We start from the raw sequence: 25305 nt of genomic DNA, 5'->3' as shown, positions 1-25305 counted from the left end.
ACTTCCCATTAATTTTACAATTGTAGTCATATCTCTTTGTGGTTGTTTTCTATGTATTTTTATAACTGATTTGTGTATTTATGATTTTTTGCAAGCCTTTGTGGTCATTTTGCATCTCTTTGTGTCGTTTTCCATCTCTTTGTGTCAGTTTGCTGCCTCTGAGTTGCATCGCTGCATCTCCTTGTAGTTATTTTGTGTTTCTCTCTGTGGTCATTTTCTTTCTTTTGGGTTTCTTTATAGTCATTCTGCATTTTGTTTTTTGTATTTATAGTATTTAGTATTATTTAGTTCGTATTTATATTTATTTGTCAGTTAGTGACAGGTGCAGCCCAGATATGTCTTGTCACCCTTTAGGCCCGTTCAACTATCCATCTATGTCTCTGACCGCTAAAGGCGCTTCTTGTCTGATTTAAACGAAATAGTTTAATTAAGAAACTTATATAAACATTATTTTTACCAACAGCCCTCTACACCACTACCATCCCTGTCACTGAAATACCTCATGGCCTGGAAAGCTTAGTTCCAGTAAAGACATTCCCCAATAAATATCAATGTGAATACTTTGCTGATGACAATTCACAGAGGCATATACACTCAAAAGGCAGATGTGCTTGAATGCTTCAACAGGTATTAAAAACGAAAAAAAGAAGTAGGATGAGCATATTCAAATGTTCTCTGTTTGTTTCAGTCTTTCTCTCTGAAACAGCTTGAGTGACAGGAACATACAGTAGTGATAAGGAACATTTGAAATGTCTTTCATCTGGACGGACACTCAGAACTTCCAGAGATTGCACACGACTTGCAAAGTCTTATTTCCTCTCTCTGCTGGGATCCATTTTCGTCCATCGTTCATCAACCATTTGGCAAGATCCAGCCAATGCGGCAGCAACGTTTTGTTTATACTGTGACAAGACATTATGAAGAAGTCGGTAAGAGTACAGTCTTTTTTTTTTTTTTCCTTTCTTTTATTTACAGAGGAAAGACAAGAAATCCAGAAAATGTAGAGTATTGCCATCCACCGACGAGGTTTCCTTTCTCCAGCTTTAGGTAGACCTTGTCCTCTTTTTCAAGAAAGAGCAGAACTCCGTTGGTTGCTGCCTCGCGAGTTACGTCTTTGTCACCCGCAAAGGCGGAGATGACTGGTTTGCCATTCAACATCAAGTTCACCTGGGTAATCCAACAAAAGTGACAATTAGCAACAGGAGAGGAAAGATGTAAGAGATGTTTTGTAACTTCACTTCACCTCCTCCACCAGTACCAGTACCATGAATTTATTTCATATTAGAAAAAAAGGAAGGTATTTCAGGTAGGTCTAAATCTTATAATGAAGCCTTTCTTTCCATTTATTAACATGTTTTAGTCGAACAGGAAATGTTCAGCAGCCATTGTTTTCATCACTGGTTCAATAGGATGAAGGTCCTCTAATTTTCTCTCATTTTTTAAAGAATAATTATAGAATCTTAACTGAGTAACATCTTTCAGGTGTTGCAAAGTTATAGTAATAGCTATAACATTTAGTTGAATAGGTACAAGGAATGAAATAAAATTTGTTAAAAAGGGAAAGATAACACATGGTCAACAGAGGGTGGTTTTGTGTCGCTGTGTCTGGCTGAAAGTTTTATTATCACCTCTTCTTTAATAAACCATCAAGTAAGTCATTTATGTTCTGTATCAATTGTGAGACACTCTCCACAACTTGTAGTATAATAAACATAAACCCTTATTGCCGGAGGAGGGAACACTGCAAGAGTTTGTTTTTATTCTTACCTCTGGGGGGGAATAAATCAGCGCAGCACCGAGGCCGAATGCTGACTGATGTGCACGTAGCCACTTAAATTTAGCTAATCAGATGTGAAAAGGATGATTATTTTATCACCCCAAGCAGAATCAAACAGCAGCCGCGTGGTGAAGCTTGTCGTTAATGAAATTTGACGAACGCGGGAAACCAAGACTTCAACCCCCTGCTAATTCAATACAATCTCTCACAAATTATTTGAGGGCAGCGCTTTGGTGGGGAGAACAAGTAAAAGAGCCGCGCTCAGGTTAACCACATCCTAATCAGGCAGTAAATTAATATAAAATGTATACATTACATCTTCTAATTGGTATCTTCACCTACTAATTGGTACCACCAGGGACAGGTGGGAACAGAGACATTAAACATGTTTCTGAGGAGATGAAGAGTAGGGCTTTTGAAAATGGAGTGCATTCATTTGCACTGCTTGGCTCGTGATAACACAATATCACTAATTATTTGTGGATAGTTTGCAAAAAGCGGATCAAACAAAAACAATGAAACTCATTATTCAGTTGATATGTCCCGGTAAAATGTCAAAGTTAGGGGACACCTTTTTAAATTCTTCCTTTGTAGCTGTTAAAAGGACCAATGAGGAGGTTTTAGTGGCGAGGTTGCACTTTGCAACCAACTGAAGTCTCCATTTCCAAGTGTAGAAGAGAATATATAGTGGTGGTGGACACTTAAAGGTAAAAATGTGAAGGGTCCTCTCAAGAGCCAGTGTGTAGAAATATGGTGGTACAGCATGGCAGACTCCATGAGGGGGCACTCACTCCTCTCATAGCTGCAGGGAGTTGCTCTAAACACCCATGGGAAAAAGTATCTAGTTTAAAAGGTTGTTTTCCACTTCTGATAATAACGCTCTAAATCCCACATACTGGTTTAATAATTCTGAATATAAGTGCTTTTATCTCATCTGCAAAGAGATTGTGTCCCAGTTTAACACTGAAATCAATCTCCAACTGAATCAACTGCACAGGTGTGTGAAGAAAACAAAATCTATACCTGTATGGTTTGGCTCTGGTACACTTTGATCACATGGAAGTTAAAACTGTAGACTCCTTTTCTTGGAGACAGGAACACTGAATCGAATGTGAAGTAGTTTCCTATGTTCACAAGAACCTGTGGGAGGCAGAAAAAGTACACACTGAGGGTCAAAAGTGTTCCTATACTTCAACAGAGCAACAACAAATTTATATTTTCCAACATATTACTCCGACAAGACAACCAGAATTTTTCATACCGCTTCTACGAGTGATACATGCAGAATATGGGAGCCCTAAACCTAAATTAATAAATAAATAAATCACTCAAAAGGCATATGTATATGGCATTGAATGCTCCAATATTAATGTTAAATATAATGTAGGCATTAAATCATATATTTAAAAAAATGTGACATAAGAGATATTTCTTCTTTTCATTCTGATAATATGACAGTAAATATATAACCAAATAAATAGCAGCATTTAAAATGAAATGATTAATAAAATAGTCAAATAAACGGGAACGTAAATATACTAGGAATTTAGGTAACACTTTAATTCAGTTTATTTCACATATTATGAAATAATTCACATTTACACTATTTTTAATAGTGTTTTGCTGTTTTTAATTAAATATATTTGTTTATGTATTAATTTATGACAGTGTTAGTCCTCCATATCAGAGTACTTCTACAGGCTTGACAAATAAATACGTTTTTACATACTTTTACATGCTAAATAGAAAAAAAATAGGCCAGTGTGTGACTAAAATGATTTACAAGGTCATGTCAGATGCACATGTATGGAACTTATTTGGGTTAGTGTTGGCAGAGGCAGCACAGGCTCCCTCTCTGAGCCCCATGCTCCTGAATCCCACCTGCTCAAACCGCTGCAGACTCAATCAGGACCTCTGACAAATGTTGCCTTCATAGCAACAGCATGCACAGGATCCACACCAATCAGATCAGATCAGATGCAGTGAATTATGATAGCGGAAGATTGTGTTATGTAATTCAAACGAGAGGACAGAGGAGCAGGTGATGGTATTGTTGCAAACACCTTGCGCAGCCCACCGCTGCATGACTAATCAGGTGCCTCTTGTTTTCGCTGCTCCTTGATTTGTTTGGGTGGCTTTGTGTAGGTAAGAGTGGGTGCGCGTGTAGGTGCGCGTGTGCACGCTTGTTGGAGGTCGCTCGAGGCATCAGTGATATGATGAGTGCGTGTGTAGGCTCTGCAGGATGCCCGCCCTCAAACACAGTCCAGTCACTTCCAAACCTGCTCGCCTGTGATATATGCCCACATGCCAGTAGCAAACAACTAAACTTTGGGCTGCACTTAAAACTACAATGACATTTTTGCACCAACGGAGCTAGAAGATGAAGTTTTGTTTAAAAATAAATAAATAGAAAATGCTAATTTTTTGGAATATACTATGTGAAATATGGGAATCGTGAATTCCAAAGTACTATTGAAGACAAAGTATCTACTTTCAGACATGAGTATTGTTCATAAAATGGTCTTAACCTGGTCGAAGTAGATTATTCTTGTTTTGTTGCTCATCTCCGACGGCTCATGGTTGTTGCTCCGGACTGCAGAGAAAGCCACCTTGGAGTTGGCGGCGCGCACTGAGATGCCGAGCGGAGAGGATGAAGCCTTCCAGTCCGTGGCCGGATTGGAGTCGCAGACCACGAGGCATTTTCCCTCCAGGACGATCGGCTCCGTGTCATTCTGCGCCCTCGCGACTTCGAAGATCACAGTCCAGCCGAGCATCAGTATGACCGAGTTCACCATGGCTCTCTTTGTGTGACAGCTGCGTTTTCAGCGCGGACTCGAAAAGAACGACCGTCTCCTGCACAACTCAAGTTTCCCAGTCTCTCCACTCGTCTCCACCGGCGCAGACCCCTCTGACGCTGTGAAATTCTCTTACTGGACCCAAATGTGTGCCATAGTGCCGAGTGGAAGAAAAAAAATAAAAATCTTTAAGTCCCTATCGTCTTTTGAAAACCAGCGGGAAACGTAGGAAACACCGGTCGTTGTCTGTGCGTGCCATTTTCAGTATTTCACGCGCGTGGATGAGACCAAATCAGACCTTGTGGAATATTTACGTACGATTATTCCGGTGTGACAGGTGCAGGTGTCGTTAAATCGTCCATAGGCTCCACTCCTACTCCAAATAACGCGTCTATCCCCGCAGTGATGTGCTGTGATATGCTGCCAGTGTGCGCGCCCAGCCATCCACTTTACGCACGCACATGGGCTAACTTACAATTAAATGTCCGTGCGTAAATTATTATTACTAATTATTTTTTACACTCAAAGCTTACATTCGTCTAATTCCCTATCAGATCACCACCAGCCAAAGCATACATTCCTCAGCTGGCTGCGTTAATTATGACAAGTGAAAAGAGACGCTGGATATACATTGATAGTGTAGACTGCTCTTTTCTGAGATCCAGGAACAAATCCATGGAGTAATTATCTTCAAACACATCTCTGATGATTTCTCAACTTTAAGTCACTCTGTAGTAGAAGTACACAACTGAATCTGCTCTGAAGAATGAGTTTCACTTCTCTACAATGTATCCGTGACTCATTGTCCACTCTGGCTGCAGGTTTCACTCTGAGGCAGTGACTCATCATAATCTTAGAGCCAGAGGAGATTAGAGAATCTGTTGGGCGAACATCAGTTAACTAATGTTACAGAAAAAAGTATCATCCAAATTAGCTTATGTCCTTGTGTCAATAAAACAGCAGGCAAAACTCAAAACGTGGTATACACCGTGTGTATTTTAGTAAAAATATCTAAGATGACTGACTAAATGTTAATGCATTATTAAAGTTCTTTCATACTAACTCCTTTAAAGAGTCATGTACATGACTGTGCAGAGTTGTGTCAGGCGGGTCCCCCTTGGGGAGGTCTCCCACTGTCACTGAACACTTAGCACATTGTCACTGCTGTGGTTTAAAGTTTGTCAGCCCTTGGGGGACCCTAACTGGCCTGGGGCCCCACGCAGTTGTGTGCTTCGCCTGTTGACAAGCTGCGCTTCTGCTTTTTGCACAGGTGGGCTGAAAATCTTTCAGGTTTCCCCTGCAACGCTGTGCTGTGTCACAGAAGTCAGCGCTGGAGCATTTACTATTTGTGCGGTTGTCTTGCTAACATCAGCCGTCAGTGAACTCATTGCTGTCATCAGTTTACCTGCAGCTATGTAAAAAAAAAAAATCCTTGCTGTCTGTAATTTTTATCTGAAGCTGCAAGGAAGAAATGTTTCCCACCCTCTTGTCTTCGTTGGCATTAAATCAACGGCCAACTCAAAGTGTCAAGTGAGAATATTGACAAGAGATTAGCGCTGTGAGCACGTCACCTCTGTCCTTGTGTCACTATAGGCTCCCCATAAAACAGCACATCAATTTTAACGTCCTTCCTCTGACTCTGAAGTGCTACGTTGTCTGGATCCCTCAGTATTTAAAACCATACTTTCTGCAGCTTAAAAGTCCCAGACAGATAAAGGGGTTGCTTTGTCGATTTTAGCCTCTGCATTCTTTATTGCCTTAAAGGTCAGTACTGTCAAAACAACTGGTCACTGAGATGCAAAGAGGAAGAACTGAATGTGGATAGCTGTGGTTCCAGAAGTAAAAGTCACATACATTTTTCTCATAGAGTACATAATGTAACAGTTTGAGACCTTCCTAGCTTAGGCTGACATAAAACGTCTCCTGATTAAATGATCACTACAAAATGTTCAGCTCACTGTTATATAATTAAAAATGCAAAGGTACAAGTTTTACTTTAATTCCCAAGGTAAGAAACATCCAATCAATGAGCTTAAAATCTGTGACCTGCACTGCTGAGACTGGAATTGAAGGTGCAGCTTAAATCAATTCACTTTAAAATTCTGCTTCGGTTCCGTCTCATGTGACTGAAGTTCTTCCCACACAGACTCTGTTGACTACTGGCTCCCATTCAGGAAGATTTTCTCTCAGTGATTCATGCTGGGAACGTCTGTATTACTAATTTAGTATTGAATCATGCGGCTATCTGATTGCTGTCTGCTAGTCTTCCATTCACACGCTTACTTGAATGACTCCTGAAGGGTTTGTGAGAATACAAATGCGTACTCATTTTACAGAACACACAACAACAACAACAACAACAACAAAGGATCTCTGGCAGCAGCATCACCAGAGACTGACTGTCCTTTTTGCATTCTACAGTTTGAATACTGTGTGGGGGACAAAATGAAAATATTCTGTACACTCTTTGAAATATTCTGAGGTTTTCACTTGTTCCATACTACAAACGAGACTCTTTCTGTACAAAAAACTAATTTTAAAAAGAACACACTCGCGTCCTTCAAAAAAAAGGTGTTTTATTTGAAGTGTTTGTACTATGGCGATTGTTAAAATAGTTGTGTATTTTAACGTTCACGTGAGATCAAGATGGAAAACAAGAAAAACCTTCTCTGCGCCCTTTGACCTCTCTCGTTTCGTTTCCTTCTGTCACAAAGCTGAACAGCCAATCACAGTGAATCGACTGGAAAGAGCAACTGTTTGAAGACACTCATGGCTCAGCTACAGCCTTTAGTATTTATAATATTCAAGGTTTTGGTCCGTATTTTGTAAAGGACAATTTCTCCTAAATTATTTATATGAAATATTCCACTAACATTCCCGTTTACTTGCAACCTTGCATACTCCAGTTAACCTATCCTTTATATTCAAATCAAAAAACTTACTGATATCCAAGTCATGAAGTTTAAAAGTAAGAACCATATGTGGGCTTCTCTTTTGGACATGCGTCTCTTTTAGCAGCTTCACAAACAGTTGGCTCCTTGGTTTGCATACATTTATTGTCTCTGACCTAGACCTGTGTGTATCAGTTGTACTGTGCCGCAGTTATTGTCCATGCATCGCCTATGAATCATCATCTAATTGTGAAAGTTTTAAAACTTCAAAGTTTTTGAAATTCAGAGTTCTCTACATTCATTTCTGCATGAAGGCTGAGCCCCCGGCAGCACTTGTAGTAAATGGAACAAATTTATTAGGCCGACGCCTTTCAGCTCGTGGCCTTTATCAGGGTCATCGAGAAATACATGTTTCTGGGGTCTTGGCCTTTCTACAGTTTCTTTTCCTCCTCCATGCACCTTGGTAGCAAGTGAAGTCACGCCAGATTTTCAGTTTTATTTTCTCCATAAAAATGACTCAAAACATCAGCAGATTTTCACATAAGTCATGGAAGTAGACAAAGGGAACTTAATCAATAAAAATCAAACTGAAATATTATAAATGTGCTGATTTGGAAGTCTCATCACACTGATTGGAAACCTGAGCAGATTGACTCTAATAAAGAATAATAAACAAATGCACAAGTATAATATTTCTGTATTTGTTTGATGGGTTCTCTTTATCTACTGACAGGATGAAGATTCATTTCATTCAGTCATTCTTCTCCAGAAATGTAGAAGACTGTGAAGGGCGCACAGACTTTTAAGCAACGATGAACATACAGTATGCTGTATGTTTGAATTGATGGGCTTGTTTCTCCTGTTCTCTTCCCCTCCTCTCCTTCCTTCTCTTCGAACCCACCTCCCTCTTCTTCTTCTCTGCCTCAATCAGATGGCTCCTCTGTATGAACTGGGTTCTGCTCAAAGTTTCTTCCTGGTAAAAGGAACCTTTTCTTGCTACCGTCGCCTTTGTGTCTGCTCTGGGAGTTTCAGGCTCTGGGCTTTGTAAAGCCTCTTGAGACAGTTTTGATTGTTGCCAGGGCTAAACAAATAAAACTGAAAATTGAAGTACAGCACACAGTCTTTGACTATATTCAGACAAAGGGCCATACACCGATCAGCCGCAACATTAAAACCAATCACGGGTGAAAGAATTAATAATCTTGTTGGAATGCAAAGTTCTTGTGAGAAATCTGGTCCTGGTATTTATGTAGATGTTATTTGGCACGTACCTAAACATTGCTGCCGAGGACAACAATACTCCCTAATTATCCCAACCACGGCAGGGTTAGAGTTAGGGTTAGTTGACCTGGCTTCAAAACTTCCCATACCCCAAACTGTCCAAGTATCTGTGGGATGCTGCGGAACCAGCCTGATCCACAGAGGCCCCTCCCCTCAAAGACTTCCCTACCAACATCCCGGTGCCAGACACACTGATGTTGCAAAATGTAGTAAAAATAACTGTTGAGACAAATATCCTGAACGTCTAAAAGTTGGTTCTAAAACCAACTAATACTGGTTCACCTTAGATTTGTACTTTTGTGTTAGGTAGCTGTGACTGTTCCATAGCGTATTTCCTCATTTCTATCTCTCAGCAGCAGAACCCCCCCCCCACCTCAGTCAGTTCAATGTTCGTTCACAACCTACATCTACTCTGGTGTCTTCTCTCTTTTCCACATTATAGTGATTTCATTTTATTTGTTGGCTAGCCACTGGCTCGTGTTCCAGCTGCTGCGTAGTCTCTGCATATATCTGCTGCAGAATTATAAACCAAGTTTTAGTTGGAAATGAATCATTCTGAATATTCTAATGGAACGCATTTTTTTACATGACCCTCATCAAATTCAGAATATTGTCATTAATTTGGATTCAAATATTTTTTGGTGTTTGGTGCTATAAAAAACCCTTGAACTTGACCTTGTTGTCTTCAACAGCAGTGCTCTCCTTGGAGTCCCTGCTCTGAAAACCATTTCATTGCGGTACACGCATATCATTTAGTGAAGCATGTGACACCGTGTCAGGCTGAGATCAACTTCAGTTATTCAGTTTTCCAGCCCAAGCTAAAAATCCTTTCATCCGTTTGTGTGCATGTGCTGGGAGGACGAAGAGCTCTAAAAACCAAAATGTCTCATCCAAGAAGAGTCAAATCACGTTAATATGTTACTTGATCTCTCCAGCAGGTCCAGCCTATAGAGCAGGGGTGCCCACACTTTTTTGCCTTGTGGGCTACTTTTACTGTGACCAAGACAAAGTGATCTATTAATTGTTATTATAGTGTTAAAAGCTCTATCCATCTTTCTGTCTTTTTATTATTCTAAGAACAAAATGTCGCACAGCACCTTTAGAAATATAGTGCTGTCCCTTTAGAAACATGGTAGTCTTGAGTTGTTCTTGATGTTGTGCATGGCTGTGGATGTGTACCGCTGAACTGAGGGCATGTTGCAAAAAAGAAGAGGATGAAAGTCTTGTCTTGCTCTTCATTCTGGAGGTGCAACAGATAAATGATAGGCTACCATCTGAAACACTTTTTCAATGGCATGCAATCTACCCGCACTACTCTAGCGATCTACCGGTTGATCGCGATCAACGTATTGGGCACTCCTGCTATAGACAAATATTGTTTGTCTGTCGACCCTAAATGACCCTCGTCTCTGAGGACTTTAATTAGTACACTGCTTATACAGTACTGTACCACTCTGTCACACATAATGAGCATCAAAACAGTGCAGACGCACTTCTGTCACTGTATATACTTTGGTGCTAATTAAACATAAAGACAAAGTTGTGGATGTGCCACATTTCAAAACTAGAGAACAAGCGGTAGGTGGGAGGCAATCAGACAAACTCGGTGCCAGTCAACGGTAGAAGGAGCTGCTGTCTTGTACTATGATGTATTAAGATTTGTCTGAGGAGATTTTCTGAGCTTGTATCTCCAATTTGGGTGTATATACAGTGCATCCGTTTCTACATTTCTGCATGAAAATGACTCAAAACTTCAGATGATTTTTCCATAAGTCGTGACAGTAGACAAAGAGAACCCAAGCAAACAAATGAAAGAGAAATGTTATGCTTTTGTGTTTGTTATTGAAGAAAAATGAAGAGATAGTCATGTCTGGGAGGTGCTTTCAGTATCTGGTGTGACCCCATTGTGCAGCAATATCTGCAACTACACACCTCATTTCTCAGTACAGAACCACTTTAGTTCTGAGATGTTGAGGTGAGTATCCTCACATGGACTGCTTGCTTCAGGTCTTTCCATAACATTTCTACTGGACTAAGGTCAGGACTTTGACTTGGCCTTTCCAAAATATGGAAACTGCACACTGTGATGCATTAAGAAAGCATTAGTAAATACATTAAAAACATTATTCCTAAATTCACAGAGATTACTATGTAAGTGCTTTATTCTTAATTCATAAGAATCTTTATAACATGTTTAAATGGTAAATGTCCTTGCTTTTATATAGCGCTTTGGTACTCAAAGGACTTTACAGTCACAGACACATCTACCTATTTGCTCACACAAGCACTCACACATTCACACACTAGTGCCACTGGGGGTGTCCTTGAGCGTCTTGCTCAAGGACACTTCGGCATGTGGCACATCCCGGGGATCGAACCGCTAACCCTCTGGTTTCTGGACAACCCGCTCTACCTACTGAGCCACAGCCGCTTTATCATCTATACATTGAGTCTTATAGTATTGTCAAATTAGTTATTAAGGAGTCATCAGTGGTTCATAAGACCATTCAGAAAGTGTGTACGGTAAGTAAACTATTAATAAGATAGATAGATTTTATATATCGTGTGTATTAATATTTATTAAGTCTGTTATGAGCTCATCTCCAGTGAGTACTATCTATGCCTTATAAAGGCTCTCCAAATGCTCAGTTATCTTCTCAGTAAACCCAGAACTCAACCCAGAGTGATACAAACAGAAATATTTGTTTCAACTGAACACTTGATATTTGTTAGGTTGGGTTCACTTTCAGGACTTGAGTAAAAGAAGCTGATGTTTTGAGTTTTTTTTTTTTTTTGGGCAGAAATGTAGAAAATTCCAAAGGGTGCACATACTTCTAAGCAGTGCTGAATATCCCAATCAACATAATCTAGACGGTTTACTTTTGAGTCTTCACACCCACGAATCTAAAAGGTGGCAGCACGATGTCTGCAGATTTCCCCTTCATTGAGAACAACCTGGACGTATAGCAACTATGTATAAACAAAAGGCTTAAGCATTTTTCAAAACACCCCTGAAGCATAATCACTTTCTCTGCTCTCTCTCTATATGTGCTGTATTTTCGCCAAAATGTGATTAAATGCACGGCTCCTGTCTCGTTCTTGCACAAACAGCTTTGCTCAGCTCATTAGCAGCCATTTGTTTAGGTTATGCGACTCAGAGTAGCTGCCTCCTGCTTTCACCTTGGTCAGAACTGCTAACACGTTCACTGAGCTGAACAGACATAATCACAAACAGAAATGTAAAGCTTTAAAAATCCTCACACAGAGCAACATTCATGTGCAGTCGCATTTGATAGGGATTTGTGCAATCAAATATCTTGTTTTAGATATATTTATTTAAGTATGTGGCTTTTTGGCTGCTAAATGCTCCGCCGTGTTCATTCAGCAGTTGCTGACTTTGTCTGTTATATGGAAGTGGAAAGGTAGTGTAATGTGCGTTGTTTAGAGCTTTGTTCGCTAAAACTGTGTTGATATGAAGGGTGAGATTAAAGGGTCTGCGTAACATTTAAAACAAGAAGCCAAAATGAAAACACTCAGTAAAAGGCGGATCAGTCTGAAGGTCATTTTTACCTTGCTTGCTAAATAATTTTTTTTGGCTTATCCAGATTGATTTAGGAAGTCTGGGCAGCAAAAAACAACATGATTCAGATTCAGATTTTTATATAACTATATTTGTAAGTGGTTTTAAATGTGATTTCACTCTGATTTCAACAGATTCGTCTCATTGGAATTAATTTTTGTATCCTGGTGCGAGGGGCAACCCAAAGGGCTAAATAACTGAGGCAACACGAACTGCAGTTCCTCAAATGGTCACTTGAGGCTGGCTCCAACAGAGTACCACAGACATAATTAGCAAAAAAAAGGAAACAGAACAGATTTTGGTTGTGAGTCACGTAAGTGGAGTCAGGTACTGTCAAGATGGTGGCTGTCAGAGACTCACTCAACAAGCTTCAAAATGCTCTTTATGAATCGTATCCATTGTCATATACAGTCAGTGGTTGTCAGCATGGGAGTAGCTGAGGACATCTACGTTACCACAACAGCTCAGTGAGATAGGCTGGTTCTTCCTGGAGACATGAATCTGAATATCCGAGTCGAGCTTTAGTCCCGCATTAAATATAGTTATTTGAGCCAACATTGATGTAAAAAATTTGATTAACGCAACTTTAAAGTATTAAGCAGGTACACAGAAGCTGCAGAAATGTGACCCTGAACAAGTTTACCAATGTGAATTGTTTTTATTCCCTCCGCTGCCAATTAAGCAGAAAGTATACTCTGAGCAAACCTGCCCAAAATAGAAACACAGTTCAGCACCACACCTCTTACAAACTTTCATTCAGTGTGTGCCTGAATTAACCTTTATACACTTTACAGTACACAAACACTAGGAAGGTCACTGTGACCATGTGACCAAACCTCTACAACGTCTCCTGTAAAAAGCAAAAGAAAGGTCTGAAACCTGACCGTCATAAACCAGTGTGAAGCTTTGTTTTCTGCTGCAAACACAATTACTGTAATATAATGAATACCGCCTTCACACTGGCACTGATGTGCCTGTTTGTTAATGAACTTTCTCCACCGGCGCACCTAAGTGAAAAGTGCCTTGCTTAAAGACCAAGAATTCAGACTACTGATGGTGTGAAAGTTGCAAATGCAGTCTCACTAATGACCTGGAGAAACATAAATTGAAAGGTAATGCATAACAGTTGTCAAGGGCTTAGCGGGTAATGGGGTAGGATGCAGGACAGAGCAGGCGGAGGCAGGAGTTGGCCCAAAATGTATTTAATAAAAACAAGGCAAAACAGAAAGCGCTGCACATAAACAACACATAAAGAAATACACATTAAGAAAAAAAAAAAACACCATGCATAACATGACCCGTTTTACTTTCTCAGTATGGCAACAGTAGAGTTTGTACCAAGCTGGGGTTTAACCCAACAAAGTAAATGTGGACGGAAAACTGGAACAACACAAACTGCAACATAACAAGTAGAAAAAATACACAATTACCTGTCTCTTTTTAAGTTAAATTAATTCTAAGTTAAGAGACAAAATGGAAGCCTGTATCATTTGAAGTAGTGTTGAGTTTGTGTGCCTGCTCAATGTCATCTCACTCTTTAAAGACATTTAAAAAAAAAAAGCCTTGGTAGTTTGTCCAGCTGCAAAACTGGAAAATGAAAATAACGATGCGTTCTGTGAAAGAAAAGTTTAATGAAATAGTTTTGAATAGTTTCGGCAGAGACAAAGTTTTAATTAAAAATAATTTGTTTTTTTAATTGCCTGAGCAGGATAATGTTCAACTTTTCCTGCCCAGCAAGAGGTCTCTTTCATTATACCACCATGGTTCACAGTTATAGATTTACAGAGTGTTGTTGTTTTTTTCCCCGTTAACTGATTAAAATGTCAGCCACACTAAAGGAATCAGTTCTAACCAGCTCAAAGAAAACCTTCCGGTCTTTCAGAGGGGAGTTTTGTGTCGGTGACCATGTCATTGCCACGGCACAGACGCGTTCCTGAATCAGCGGCTGGAGAGGAAATGTCCCCGACCAAATAACAGATGCACGTTGAAAATAATCAAAAACCCAAAGCAGGCTCTCCTCAGCTGGCCTCTCAAGTGTCTATTTTGTTCCTCTGCTAGCGGAGAGCTGGGTATTAGCAGCACACTTAAGCATGTGAGTGCTTCAAATCCTTCAGGACTGATTTGTCTCAGTAAACCCAAATCAAACCAACCTCTGACATTAAGTGATGATCACTTTTATATTCGCAAAACCGATTTCAAATGATAAAGTAGACCTATCGTCCAGGCACATGAGCATCACTATACAGTTACTTACATGTATTGCTCTGGCTAGTAACGCAGTATGCTGGCTATGCAGTATAACTCATACAAGTTCAGCGTGGGCCTTTTTAAAGTCAAGGATGAACTGACAAATCAGTCCAAACAGCTCCTGAGAGTCTTGATCTGCTGGTTGTCCAAATTTAACCTAGAAAAAAATAAAAATAAAAAAATGTATTAGCAATCAAGACATTTGTGAAAATAGTTTCACACTTTACAACTAGACATACTTTCATTAGTGAACAGCTTCCAGGGTCATGCACATTCTCCTAAACTCTTTTGATGTAATTAAGTGCACTTATATGATGAGGTAGACATTAATACTTACATCTCAGTGGTTAAGGGTCACTGACATCCAAATGTAAGTAATTCACCAGTCAGACTTTATCAGAAAGGGTCACAGTGGCTAAGTGAACTAACTGGCTTATTGCATGCTGTTGATGGTGCAGACTGAAGTTCAGACTTCAGTTGTTGCCGCTGTCTCTCTGTGCTGTATGTTTTCTTTGCCTGTTATGTTTCTTAATCACTGACTGATTACTGTATCCTACCCTGCAGCACACACAGATCACACTGTTTTTATGCACATATACCCATATGCACTGCTGCTTAGTATTAGCAGCGCACTTCAGCACTTGAGTGCTTCATAACCTTCATGACTGATTTGTCTCAGTAAACACAAATCAAAACAAGTCACATCACTCCGAAATGGAGTGATGTGACAAAATTGATTTCAAATGATAGATTTTACTGTTTGTAGTCAAACTGGCTGTTGGCCATATTTATCGTAGATGTAATAAAGATATAAATCCTCTCATCTAACTCTCATAGTTCTAATTAAATACAGTATTTTTGCCACATCAGCTGCATATGGTTGGTCTGGTCAGATTGACGCCTTCTGCTGACACCGGGCACAGATAATGTCATTGGGTGAGTCAGCTGGCTACGTTTACATGGACTCCTTACATATTCCTCTAATAATCACAATAAGTATGACTCATGTAACAATCTCAACCAGAACAGACTGGCTTGGTCAGAAGAGATCTCTATTCATATCAAGAAAGGTGCCGAACATTTTACATGTTCCTGTGTACGCCTAATGTTTTCTAACCATTTATTTAAAGGTTTATATAAGAGGGGTTGAAGAGTTGAGTCAGTAAACTTAATTGATATTTTCTATTTTTAATGCCTGCTACTTTAGACATCGGTGGATTCAGTATTCCAATCATACATTTCTAATACCAGCTCAGAGAGAAAGGAGCTCGGGATAATCTAGACTTTTTTAAAAGAATTCTATTTAGCATAAAATTTAACAGCACAGTACGATACACATGCAGTCCACAGTTAATCTCATTATCCTTCTTATCCCCACTCCTTAAAAATGAAACATATTGATACAAAGAACGGGCACTTCCTTTATTTCTCCTAATGCCTTTTTATAGTGTGGCTGTAAATTGGCTTTTTTGAGCAAAGTATGTGTTTGTAAAAATGCCCAGAAATGTTGAGCAGGAAAAAAATAAAACGAAAATCAGTGGAGAGCTTTGCAAAGGATTGCGTCATTTGAAACAATGTAATGTTGAACATTTCTGGCAGACTGTGCAAAATACAGGGAGGGAAGTATGCAAAACGGCTCACTTGCACATCTGATCCGATTATTTTGTACCGAGAACAGGTGCTAATTGTTGGCTTATACCTTCATTTTGGAACCAGAGCTGATGGCTTCTTAAACCTGTGTGACCCTTTCACAAATGTCAGGAGGAGCACTAACACTAAGACACTCATTGTCACTGATTACGTTTTGATCCTTTGGAAGAGCTAAATCACAGATCACTGCCACATATGGGTTCAATCGATAAAAAGTGACAAATTATTATAATTAATTATGACAAGAAACTTCACACAGTTTTTTTAAACAAGGGATGGGGCAAATATAGTTTGCGCTGTCCATTTTTCATAGTTTAATAAGTTTCCCTTGGGTGCATTTAGCCTGGAGTTATTTAGAATTCAGACAAAAAAACGTATACACTGTTATTAAAATCTTACTTTATCATTATGTTTACAATATCAAACCCACAGTACATATGAGACAATTTAATGGTGCAGTCAGAGTTTGCACCAGTGCATCAATGCATCAGCAGTTATTACTGTCATCTATAATGGACAGCTGATTCACAACACGGCAAGGCATGAATGATGCCACCCAGTTAATGCAAGAGTGAGCTGTGACCAGCTGTAGAAAGGAAGTGATTTCAGAGTCAACTTAGCTTTTTTTAAGCTGTGAACAAAATATATACAGTATACACATGTATTTCTACCACTGATGCGTTTAAACTTTAAAGGTATCATGCACAGACCAGAGTTGAGTTGAGTTATGTGGGGAAAACAAGCCCAACATGTGTAGAATGTATTTAGTCAGAGAGAAATGACCAGTCAAGTGTTCACATGGTCATTAATTGTTAGTATTTTCCTATTGAACAGTATCAACAAAGTTTCTTATATTAAACTTTGTTGATACAAATAGAATTACAAGACTGACACAGATTTGTTCATTATACCCCATAGAAGCATCTTGTATAGTTTTTAATCGGCAGGTCTGAGGTCTTCATTTGCAGAATCCCTTTATGCAGATGCAGAGGTGAAACTGATTTTGTTATATCATCTAAAGCTGACACGCTATATTAAAGGTAGGTGTTTGTGTTACATCGCTGCCATGTTTTAGTGTTGGTGTTATAAATAAAAATCAATCAAATTAAGAGAAGTTAGAGAAGAAGTGTCCCAACTTGTTACATGAAACCTCCTTTCATGCAAAATCATCCCCCAAAAATGCATGAGCTTCTTCCGTGTTTAATAAATTTGCATGTTGTCTATTCAAGGACATCGTTATGAATTCTCCCTTCCTCCCCCGCGACAAGATGTGACTAAATATGACGCCTTCTCCCCAACCTGCTGCTCGCTCGCATTACACCACAGCCCAGTCGGTCTTAATCATTTTCCCCAGTGCTCCTGAAGGGGTTTATTGTGTTTTCAGGAGATTTCACAGGAACAATATTAGCTAACATGAGACAGAGTAGCAGGTGGGGTAAAGAAATATGAGCTAGACAAAACAAAACTTGGAGGAAGGACGTTTGATGGCTCTGTGTGTTGGTATTTAAAGGAGACAGACAGTAGCCTGAGAATTATGCTACAGCAGAGGGCTAACAAGGTTGAAATATTAAATATAATTTATAAAAAATCGTCCAGATTGCATTGTCCAGGTTTGATAACACATGCAGGGCTGACGCTAGGTTTTAGTCTGGTGATTAAAATATAACTCCAGACCTGACAGGGACGCCACAGTTAAAGGTCAACTGGTTAAAATTCAAAAGGCCACAGCCAGTGCATTTTTATTAAAACCTGGAGGACGGATTTATGTTGAGAATAAGGAATGATATTGAAATACATGAGGATTAGGATAACAACGGAATAAATTCAAATGCGTCTTTAAAGCACATTAAAGTGGACTGCATCTGGGGAAATATGCTGAGCTGTTTGCTTTCTTGCTGACATTTAGAGGAGAGAATCGATCATTAATATCGGCATGCTTTCTCCTCAGTGTGTGAGGCACGTTTCTTCATTGCTAAAATTAGAAGCAGGTAACAGTTTGTTTATATGATTTATGCTTTAATCGAAGTCAAACCCACTTATTGCACTGCCACACAGCCACAATCTCTGCTTAACTAAAAAGAAGCTCCGCGGTGAGGAGGCTGCTTCAAAGCCTTTTCTTCAACTGACCCAGCTTCCAAATTAGATGCTAATCCTTCAAGACAGGGAGCGACTTGAAAAAATGTTTTTCTCAATGAAAGGTGAAATTTGCAGGAAAACCGGCTCGTCGGTTTCTGAGCTCCACTCTGAGATTACATTGAAAAGTCTAGTGAACTTTGATTTACTTCTAATGACCGTACCTTTGGTGACCAGAAGCACAGGCAGCTGCAGCCACTTGTGTATGTTTAAGTGGCAAAGGTGAGCTCTGTTAAAGCTAGGCCACGCATGCCTTTTACAGAATAGGTACTATTTTAATCACAACTACAACAGCTACCCAATGGCTCATGTGCACACACAGGCAGAGGACTCAATGCTTTGTTGATGTGCTGCTTCAACTCCGCAGCTTGTGCTGATATTATGTTAGGAAACAAGAATAACTCCTGACCAACAAATTTAAGTATATCAAAACGAAGGAGAAGTAATATTCGTCTGACAGGAGTTTATGTTGCCTCATTTTAGTTAGGACAACTGTAGCCAAAGAAACCTTTATTTGCATTTTAAGTAACTTATTTCCGGCTTTATTTCTGTTATTTCAAATTAACTCTGGCCTGAAACCCCCAGAGCAAGCATGGAGGTGACGGTGGCAAGGAAAAACTCCCTTTTACCAGGAAGAAACCTTGAGCAGAACCCAGCTCGTATGGAGGGACCCATCTGCCTAAGGCCGGCCGGGTAGAGACAGAAAAGAGAGCAGAGAAGAGCAGGAAAACGAGATAAACATACATCTGTCATAGATACATACATGTACGACAGCAGCATTAAGCTTCTCAACTATCTCCTCGAATATCAGTTTTAATATTACATGCAAAATCCACAAAATGACAGCTGTTTGTTTCACTTATTAAATCTACTCTAGCCACACAGAAATAGATGTAGAGAAAAGGACTGAAGGTCTCCCTTTGGCTATTTTTGTGCAGAGGGTTTGGAGTGGACAGAGTCTAATTAGTATAAAACTGTTCTCTACCAGCTCACAGTTCATGTTATCATATCTCAGCACTCAAAGGCAGCAGGGAGTCTAAGTGGACTCTCTATGAAGATTAACTGTCCATAGAGGCATGAGGAAGGTGAGAAAACGGGTCCTACTTTGTACTGATTGTTTTTGGTCGGGGGCTCTATAAAAGAAGACATAGCACCTGTTAAAATGTCAAAAGTGGGCTTGGGTTCGATAAACCTAATCGAACCACGTTAGCAAGCCAAGACAATGTTCTCCTTCATAGACACTAAATCTGATGAGAGGTTTCCTTCATGAGATGTCTCATGTCGAGACAAATGCTTAAAGGGGAGTGCAGTTCTCAGATACCCATATTGGGAGTCCATATTGTGGAGCATACAGTATGAACGACAAAAGCCGTAAACCTTGTTGATGCTTTTTTTTGTTTGTTTGTTTTAAATGATATCTACAACCCACCAAGGTGCTCTAACAGCTTCTTCCACAGCATTCGTCAATACTGTACATTAAGGGTCCAGATGGATACATCTCTCTGGCAACAGAAGATCCTTTTTGTCGTTTTTTTTTTTTGTTTGTTTTTTGTCAAGCCAACATGTCAAAGCTGCAAATCAGCCGTGGTAGCTTTAAAAACAAGGCCACGGCCAGCGAGGTGCATTATTGTGTAGGCCCTCAAGGACACCTGTTGCAAAAGAAGTAACCTTGTCAACTACTCCCTCTGAAATGTAAGTACTCCCCCCGTGTAGAGAGGGGAGATAAGATGACAAATGTGAAAGTGCCGTCTAAGACACCTCCCGGGCGAAGGGGTCATCCATCTCTGAAGCTGTACAAAAAGAGATATTGAAATAACAACTCAAGGATTACCAGTATGACGGAGTAGAGTTTCTTCATCTCCTCGCACGTCTTCGTCAGCGCCGTGAGATCCGAGTTGTATTTCTCAATCGCCAGCTGGGTAAAGAGGAAAGGAACTCCCGTGAGTTTGATCAGCGTTCACTCAAAGCGCTTATCGCAACAAAGCACATGATTTAAAAAAAGAAGCATCTGTTGTGTGGAAATTGTCTGAGTTTGTAGATTTTTTTCTTAAGGTGACGTTGATGTTAATTAAATGACCAGTGGTCACCGTTACTGACTTTGATTTGGATATTTACACTTGGTATTTGAATTTGGAGACATTTTACTGACCCTCAGTTACAATTCATTGTTTAGCCAGGTTTTTATTCTGCTGTAAACTAGAAGCAAAACAGCACCACCGATAAGTGTATGTTGCGTCTCATGCAATATTCATCCTAAGGCAATTCCCGCTCGCAGACAGAAATTATATAGGATACAAAGGATGGAATAAAATCAGTACAAACTGCCACTGCACCTGATTTAATTTAACCGGTGAGAATAGCATGAGTAAAGTCTGTAGCAGTGTTCAGAGGGAGAGATTAGAGGGTTGAGACAGTGTGTGACAGGGATGCAAATTAAAAGATTCATTATAATGTCGCTCTACTAGAGCTGTCTACTCAGAACCACAGCACGAAACAAAAGGCAAGGACTATGACAAACTGCTGTTGTCCACTTTCACAATTTTGTTTTCCTTTTGTGTCTTTCTGCTTGTTTCCTAGACCGATAAACAGCAGGCCAAACACGCAGCGACATGATTGAGCCACTAATACTAGCGGTGTTTACCTGTTTGCATAAATGATTTAGTCGTGAGTTTGAAGGTTTTACCAAAATCTAAGACACTTTCACAACCCATTTAATCACAAACATGACACTGATGATACTGTTATGCGAATGTATTATTCCCTCACCATAATCCTTCCTCCTGCAGGATCAATACACACTAACAGTTGTGAAGATGACTTCGCTTCAAGCATCATTCCACCCTCAGCTGCAGGCAACACGTTCTTTTGCGCTACATTACTTACCTGAAATGCTAATCCTCACTGGATTTTCTTTTTTACACCTTCAGCTTCGGTAAAATAAGCAGTTACGCTGTGCCCCTGACAGTAATTTGCAGCGGTAAATATCCCCTCGTGTCTCCCAGTTTTAAGAGGCAAGAAGTTTTTTTTGTGAAATCCCAACAATTTCTCAGTAAAATGAATTCTCAGTAAAAATCCATCAGTGGCTACGTTTACGTGGACAGTATTTCTAGAGCCTGGTTAGTCATTTTGGTCATTACTGTTTTTGTTCTGAACGCTGAATTTGTTCAGTAGTTGTGATGACCAACATGGGCCCACGTGTAATCTTGTTTGAAGAACCGGTGGTTCAAACAAGTGTTGGAAACTCATCCCATCTCTTGATATTTACCCTACGTCACAGGTGTCAAACATATGGCCGGCGGGCTAAAAGCGGCCCGCCAGAGGGTCTAGTCTGGCCCGCAGCATGAATTTGCAAAGTGCAAAAATTACATGGAAGACTGCAAAATTTCATGTTCTCCCTGTGTCTGCGTGGGTTCTCTCCGGGTACTCCGGCTTCCTCCCACCATCCAAAGACATGCTCATTAGGTTAATTGGTGATTCTAAATTGGCCGTAGGTGTGAGTGTGAGTGTGAATGGTTGTCTGTCTGTCTAGCCCTGCGATGGACTGGCGACCTGTCCAGGGTGTACCCCCGCCTCTCGCCCGATGACAGCTGGGATAGGCTCCAGCAGACCCCCGCGACCCTTAACAGGACTAAGCGGGTATAGAAGATGAATGAATGAATGAATGAAAGACTTCAAATTTTCAATGAAAACAACTGCTTTCCCTAATTTGTCCACTGTTTTAGTTAGAGAAGTGGACAGAACACAACACTGAGACCCAGGACTAAACAGCAGACAGCAATGTGTCCATATTTCTAAAGAAATTTCATTTTTTTAATTTTTTTTTAAAGTATAGTTTATTAAATATAAACATTCTCCTAATTTACCTGTTCTTCTTTCCACTAAAACATATGGAAAAAAATCTGGAGTTGTCGTTACTTATAGCTTATTATTCTGTTATGTTACTGGTCCAGCCCATTTGAGATCAAACTGGGCTGTATGTGGCCCCCGAACTAAAATGAGATTGACACCCCTGCCCTACGTGGAGAAAACATGTGCAGAAAATGATCAGGTCACGTGTTTGCATGGTTATTAGCCACTAATATTTTCCCATTTAACTTACTGTCAGTAAATTACACCGCCCCTCTCAATCTGATTGAAAATTCTTCTAATCGTTCTAGTCTGTTCTGACTGAGGTGGTTACGTGAAGCATTTCTATTCTTTGTGGGCTGCTGTTCTGATTATCGATGGAATACTAGTGTCCATGTGAGCTTAGCCAATGGGCAAATGAAAGAAGAAGGCAGACGGCTGAGGTAAACAATGTGGTGAGAAACACTGAACGTAATCAATACCTCATTTGCTAACAAGAAGACTCCACAATGTCCCTTTAAATGATTGCAGAAATAAATATTGAACAAAGGCTTTTACACTTCACCTTCAGGTCCTTGAAGAAGTTTGGGTGATGAGCGCCAGCATTCTTCTTCTTGTAGGTTTTTCTGTACTGAATGACTTTCTGTAGTTCGTTCTTCAGGACTGAAGCAACACAAACACACATTTTGGTTAGCACCTTAAATATTTGAGCTCTGAAGCACAACGCTGCTTTAAACCAGATGCTGTCTCCTGCGTGGTTCTGTTGAATGCTGTATTTGTGTTTGTAGCACAAGTCATCATACAGGCAGCATATTGGATTGAGACCCCAACTCCCTCGAGATTCAGGATGTTTCAACAAAGTACAATTACAGGAAGATGGAGTAAATGTTGTTATCGCACTTTCTCACAAATAACTTCGCTGGCACAAAAAAATGAGGGTCAATATCACAGCTATCTCAGCAGTCTTCAGACGCAGTAGTAAAACGTGATCTACTCACCATCGACTTCTGCGGTCAGGCCTTTGATGGAAGCTATCCCAAAGAGAGGGGGAGAGGAACACACGGAAAACACACATTTCACTCCAACTGAAAATGACCACACAGATTTCTTACAGTTTTGATTAAAACTTCACCAGCAAATACCTCCAGGGACAGTTTCAAATTCTGCCAAGTCCTGTGTAAAAGCCACCAAGGATGGTTCGTGCAACACGATCTGCTCCACAAGGGCATGGAGCAAAGTGAGCTTCTTGTCCCTCCCACGGAACTGGGACAGCTGTGGATGGAGAAAACACAGTGAAATATGGGACATGGGGACATATTTGAAACAGTGCCTCAGATAAATGTGGAATAGTCTCCTTTCGCAGAAATAACTTGTGAGCCTTAATTGTTACCATCTCTGACATTGACTTGCTGACATTTTTTGACCACTCATCTACACAGAATCCCTGTAATTGGTGGATGTTTTCATGGTTTGGATCATGATCAGTCATTGTCTTTACAGAACCCAGAGCCCAAAACCCTCAGAGCAAGCACTAAGTGGAAAGAAAATAAACCCTTTTAAAAGGAGAGAACCTTGAGCAACTCATACAGAGGGACGCATCTGCTTAAGGCCAGATGGGCAGAGAGAAAGAAAAAAAAAGGGATCCTGTTATCTTGTTGAAAAGTCCTGTTCTACTCTTAGACAGATGGCCTCGCATTATCTTCAAGCACGCTTTGATATGATGCGGATTTCATTGCTGAATCACTGACTGCAAGCTGTCCAGTCCCTGAGGGAGTGAAGTCGCTTTAAACCGTAACAATTTCACCACCTGAAACGCTGTCTTTGGTCTGCACCAAGCATGTCTGCTGTTACTGTGGCCAGACGACTCTTGTACAGATTCATCTGTCCCGAGCTCATTGTTCCAAACGGCCTGGCCCTGGCCCGTAGCATCACTGTCAAATCTTTCTGTGCTCAGTGGACTGCGCAGGCTTTTTCATGGCCACCACAGAAAACAGGGCCAATTCATTCAATTTTTCTTTTGATTATGACTCACGCACATTAACACAGACTGCTGAGTTACCTGCAGACTTATTTTTGCATCAAATCTCTGCTCTCAGCCTGAATTTACTGGAGCGGTCGGTCCTGATGACTTATCAGTTGCTTGAAATCTACGCTACTTGTAAATTATTTTCCTCACAGTGGAGACATTTATCCCAAAATAATCTCGAAATCTTTTTAAAAGTCTCGCAAGTCTTTTTTTTTTTTTTATAAAGCCCTTAGAGAATGTTTTAAATCTTGCCATAATGACTGCAGGCCTTAGATGTTCGAGCTTTAAATAAGATCGGTTCTGCCTGTCACCCTCTAAGGAGAGTCTAAACACTGAAACCTAACCCCTGAAGCCAATTACGTGTTTTCAGATGACTGATAAGTTTATTCATTTATTTGAGTTACGTGTAATTTGTTGAATATATCATCTTTATCTGTCGGCACTGTTTTAAAGAGGACTGAATGTTTGTCTCCACATGTGTATAAAAAAAAAAAAAAAAGAACAATTTTGACATGAAAATATATCATCAGTGAAGATTTACTAAGGTTTCTATTTGAAATGCCTTACCACGAATACAAACTTTTGGGCGCATCACTTTTTAGGAGCAGTATTTGCAAAAAAGAGTTCAAGTAACTGTGGTTCTTATTTGTATGAAATGGTAATAACTCAAAAATTCAATGTGGCGATTCAATTCAACGGCGCAGCATTGCTGAAGTGCTAGAAGGACCCCTCTGATTGTGTAGTGTTGATAAGAAAAAATAATGCCCGAAACGAGATATCTGAGGCATCTTCGGTGCATTTTTTCTCGGAGGAATTCAGCCATTAATTTGAGGAGAGTGTGTCTCAAGCAGCAAAAGTTTACTCTTCTCATTTAAACCTGGAAACGCCTCGGAGGCAACACAAGGCCTCGACTTCATTAAATGGAGCAGAGGACATTTAACGTCTGTGCCAGGAGCGCTTCCCCTTAAACCTTCCCATCAGAGAGACTCGCACACGAAACAGTGGTTCATACTACATTCAGGAGAAGACACTGTGACAAACCCCAGATGGCAGTAAAAACTATGCATCCATCAACGTCA

General features: G+C 40.1%; 2 protein-coding genes across 2 annotated transcripts in view; both read right to left on the bottom strand.

The window, feature by feature from the left end:
• Positions 1-345: 345 nt before the first annotated feature.
• Positions 346-4572, bottom strand: cbln4 (cerebellin 4 precursor; the record flags this gene model as incomplete). Its single annotated transcript, XM_084552774.1, has 3 exons — positions 346-1167; positions 2801-2917; positions 4306-4572. The coding sequence occupies 3 exons, from the start codon at positions 4570-4572 to the stop codon at positions 970-972; spliced, it is 582 nt and encodes a 193-aa protein (XP_084408900.1). The 3' UTR covers positions 346-969.
• Positions 4573-13516: 8944 nt separating this feature from the next.
• The window catches only part of LOC311493750 (uncharacterized protein), a 33761-nt gene continuing 21972 nt past the window's right edge, over positions 13517-25305 (bottom strand). The window contains exons 13-17 of the mRNA XM_084552529.1: positions 23343-23472; positions 23199-23231; positions 22766-22863; positions 20186-20269; positions 13517-14728 (exon numbers count right to left, since the gene is read on the bottom strand). Coding sequence (XP_084408655.1) covers positions 14627-14728; positions 20186-20269; positions 22766-22863; positions 23199-23231; positions 23343-23472 — 447 coding nt within the window. The 3' untranslated portion in view covers positions 13517-14626. The remainder of the gene's footprint in view (positions 14729-20185; positions 20270-22765; positions 22864-23198; positions 23232-23342; positions 23473-25305) is intronic.

Source organism: Chelon labrosus, assembly GCF_963514085.1.
Source record: "Chelon labrosus genome assembly, chromosome: 10".
Lineage (NCBI taxonomy): Eukaryota > Metazoa > Chordata > Actinopteri > Mugiliformes > Mugilidae > Chelon > Chelon labrosus.
Note: the sequence above shows the minus strand (reverse complement) of the source record. Positions and strands in the feature narration are given on the sequence as shown.